General features: G+C 35.6%; 1 protein-coding gene across 1 annotated transcript in view; it reads right to left on the bottom strand.

The window, feature by feature from the left end:
• Positions 1–3,508, bottom strand: part of ASCC3 (activating signal cointegrator 1 complex subunit 3) — a 368,987-nt gene that overhangs the window by 134,807 nt on the left and 230,672 nt on the right. Inside the window, exons 28-30 of the mRNA XM_012810382.2 lie at positions 3,298–3,443; positions 3,058–3,178; positions 228–370 (exon numbers count right to left, since the gene is read on the bottom strand). Coding sequence (XP_012665836.1) covers positions 228–370; positions 3,058–3,178; positions 3,298–3,443 — 410 coding nt within the window. The remainder of the gene's footprint in view (positions 1–227; positions 371–3,057; positions 3,179–3,297; positions 3,444–3,508) is intronic.

Raw genomic sequence — 3,508 nt, 5'->3', positions numbered from 1 at the left:
AACAGTACTTATCAGAAAAATACTAGAACAAGACATACCAGAATATTAATGGTGTGTTAATGTGGCAGTATTATGCGTTTCTTCTTACCTCTATTGTTTTTTCCAAATTTCTATTATTTTATACTTTCATTATAGAATAAAACTGAGCATAATGAAATATGTGATTCCCACTGTAATCCCAGCTAATCTGCAGTGTGTAAGAAGCAGAAGAGGAGTGTGTTGCTCACCTCTCGTTCGTCCATATTCAGCCACTGCTTTGGATCTTCCTCGGTAGCCAGGAAGGCTATCAATTCCAAGGCAGTGAGACGAGTCTGACGTCGGGATGAGACAAATATTAAAACAGGCTTGGCCGGAGAATGGCTTCTAATTGCTGTTGAAAAGTTGTGGAAAATGAAATTACAAGCCTTTTAACAATAGAATATAAATTTCAACAGGCTATCACATGGATATATGAAAACCAATGACGCAAAAGACTTAGGTGAATTTTCAGTTTGGTTGTAAAATTTAGTGTTATTCCAGGTACTACAACATGGATCTGGCAGCATATTGCACAAATGATAGGAAAGGAAGTTGAGAGGCCCTCCCGATGACATACTGCCTCAGAAAGAAAAAAGATTTAATCATGTCTGCTCCGAGTTCCATTCTGAAAGAAGAAGAAACTTCAAGGCTGCGAGGCTCTGTTAAGAGCTCTACCTGGACACTGACTTTCAGGCTGAGTCCTACGTTATGCTTCGTAGATGTTTTGCTTGCCTAAGCATCAGGTTCTAGTTCACTAGTCCTGGGGTCTGGTGAGAGAGTCAAGTCCCACAGGGTGAAGAAAAATGCCTAAGATGGTTATGTGAATTAGTTTGATTTAAACATTCCACATTGTATACCAAATCATCACACTGTACCCCATAAATGTATAGTTATGATTTAATAAAAATTAAGTTAAAAGAAAGACAAATGCCCAAGAAAGACCAGAACAACTTCTCTTTATTTTTTTCCTGTTATCAATAGATGGAAACATTAGGAGAGTTTATGATAATAAACAGGCTGAGAGATAAAACCCGATGAACTCTTTCCTTCTGGTTTTCTAAAAACACATGTATGAGGTTTCAAGAGGGAAGATAAGAGAATGTGAAGAGGGCTGAGGAGAACACCACGACTGAGGTAATGCACGTGGTGATCAGCAGAAGACAGGTACTTTGAAACCTCAGTAACAAGGCTGAGGAAATTTGTAAGTCAAATCTTTAAAATTAATTACTTGAAGAGCCGTACAAATCAACTGGCCTCACGAAAGTGAGGTTTCTTTGGTATACATAGGAGACATATCTCTGATAGGATGCTGCAAATACAAAAAATATTTACGTTGATAATAACTCTCTTAAAAGCCAGAGATATTTAAAACATTTATATAAAAAAGTTTAACCTGCTTGTTATTGCTTGGAATGTGAGCTGTAGAATTTGTTTTTATAGGCCGGGAAACAAGGTTTATAATGGAAATGTTGACGTGACCTTGACATTATTTATAACCTAACTGCAAGAAATAAAGCTATCACAAAATCATATTTCTGAACTCAAAGAAATATAGTAATCACTACAGGTATAATAAATACTTTATAAGGTTAGCTGTTGTGCTGATATCGCATCCAAAGAATATAAGTATTTCAGTTATTTACTATTGATGTACATAACACAAAATGCTTCATTTCCATCAATGCTATGCAATCAGTCATTCCTTAGTTATAAGCAATTTCAACATGAATAGTATGAAAAATAAACTCATTTATCTTATATTTCACTCTTTTACCATTTATCAGAATATTATAATGTAAAGGATAAAGCTTTGATAAATCATATTAGAAATATAATGTTTAAAATACACATATTAATACAATATTGGTATCATTTATGCACATAAATATGAATAGATCTCTGTCTCTTTTTTTGAAACTGAACATTTAATGGATTTTTTGCTGCTGCAAGAACAGGTGTGGCTGAACAGCTCATGGCAGATTTATTGTTCATTAGTGATTTTGTACAATGCTTCTGTGGAGGTGTAAATAATCTGAACTGCCAAGATTGGTCTCTAGTTCACAATCAATACTTTGCTTCTGTCATAAGGCTAATTACAGTAGCTAAAAAGTCACCTCACAACTGTCACCTCACAATCAACAGCAGTTCACATTTGAGAATTTATTTTAGAGGTTATTTTTAATTGATACAATAAATATTCCTTATGCAGCCTAAATAAAACATGTTTCAATAAAATAGGAGTGTTATTCTTAAATCTTTCCCGTTTGCCTAATTTGTTAGAAAAGGAAAAATGAAAAACACGACACACAAAAAGAAGCACGTACCAAAGTACTAAAATTTCTAAGTTTTATGGTTTCTCATAAAAATTAAGGTTGTGTGATGTTTTTGACTTGTAATTCCTATTTATCATTTGTTCAAGCTACTGACTACCATAAGAAAACTCTTTAATTGATTAATATTAAGATTAATTTGATCACTTTTTAAATTACGATTTTATCACAAACATCTTATCATTTGTGAAATCTGTCTAATTTTCAGTAGGCTATTTAACATATCTTCCCTAACAGTTGAGATAAATAGCGTTAGATAGCTTTGGGTATTTGTAGAAGTTGGACCAGAAGTTGGATGACTCTTCCAAAGAAACCCAAACCATTTCTTTTTTCTTTTTTTGAGGCAGAGTCTCACTCTGTTGCCTAGGCTAGAGTGCCATGGTCTCAGGCTTGTTCACAGCAACCTCAGAATCCTGGGTTCAAGGGATCCTTCTATCTCACCCGCCTGAGTAGCTGGGACTATAGGTGCTCATCACGATGTCTGGCTAATTTTTCTATTTTTAGTAGAGACAGGGTCTTACTCTTGTTCAGGTTGGTCTTAAACTCCTGAGCTCAAGCAATCCTCCCACCTAGGCCTCCCAGAGCACTAGAATGACAGCTGTGAGCTACTGTGTTCAGCCAAAACCAAACCACTTCACCAAAACCAAATGCACTTGATAGCTACAATAAAAAAATGGTTATCACTTCATTCCAAGAATCTGAAGCTTACCCTGAAATGCAGGTTTGTTCATACTTGCCATACGAGGACAGTAATGTTGACCTGGGAAGCCTTGAATGTGAACTTCCAAGGGAACTGGGCGTACTGATGGTCGGAAGTTGAACAAACCCATCTAGAGTAAATGTGAGAAACCATTTTTAATTTTCATATTTAAGTATATAATGTTATGTTACCTCTTTCATACGGCCACTTAAGTCACAGTACTAAACAATTTACCAGTCTTCTTCATACCTGCTTAATATTGAGCCAGTCAGCAAGGTCTCTGGCATTGGCTAATGCAGTAGACAGTCCAACTATTCTAACAGGCTTTTCTGTGTGTGATGAGATAAAATTTGTTCGAGATACAATGACCTCGAGAACAGGGCCTCTTTCCTCCCCTAGGAAACAGAAACAATAAATGTTAACAAATCTGTTTATTAGTAGATACTGGCTGTTGCAATTA

Source organism: Otolemur garnettii, unplaced genomic scaffold (assembly GCF_000181295.1).
Source record: "Otolemur garnettii isolate 467f Iridium unplaced genomic scaffold, OtoGar3 scaffold00132, whole genome shotgun sequence".
Taxonomy (NCBI): domain Eukaryota; kingdom Metazoa; phylum Chordata; class Mammalia; order Primates; family Galagidae; genus Otolemur; species Otolemur garnettii.
The sequence above is the reverse complement of the archived record's forward strand: the minus strand, read 5'-3'. Positions and strand labels throughout refer to the sequence as shown.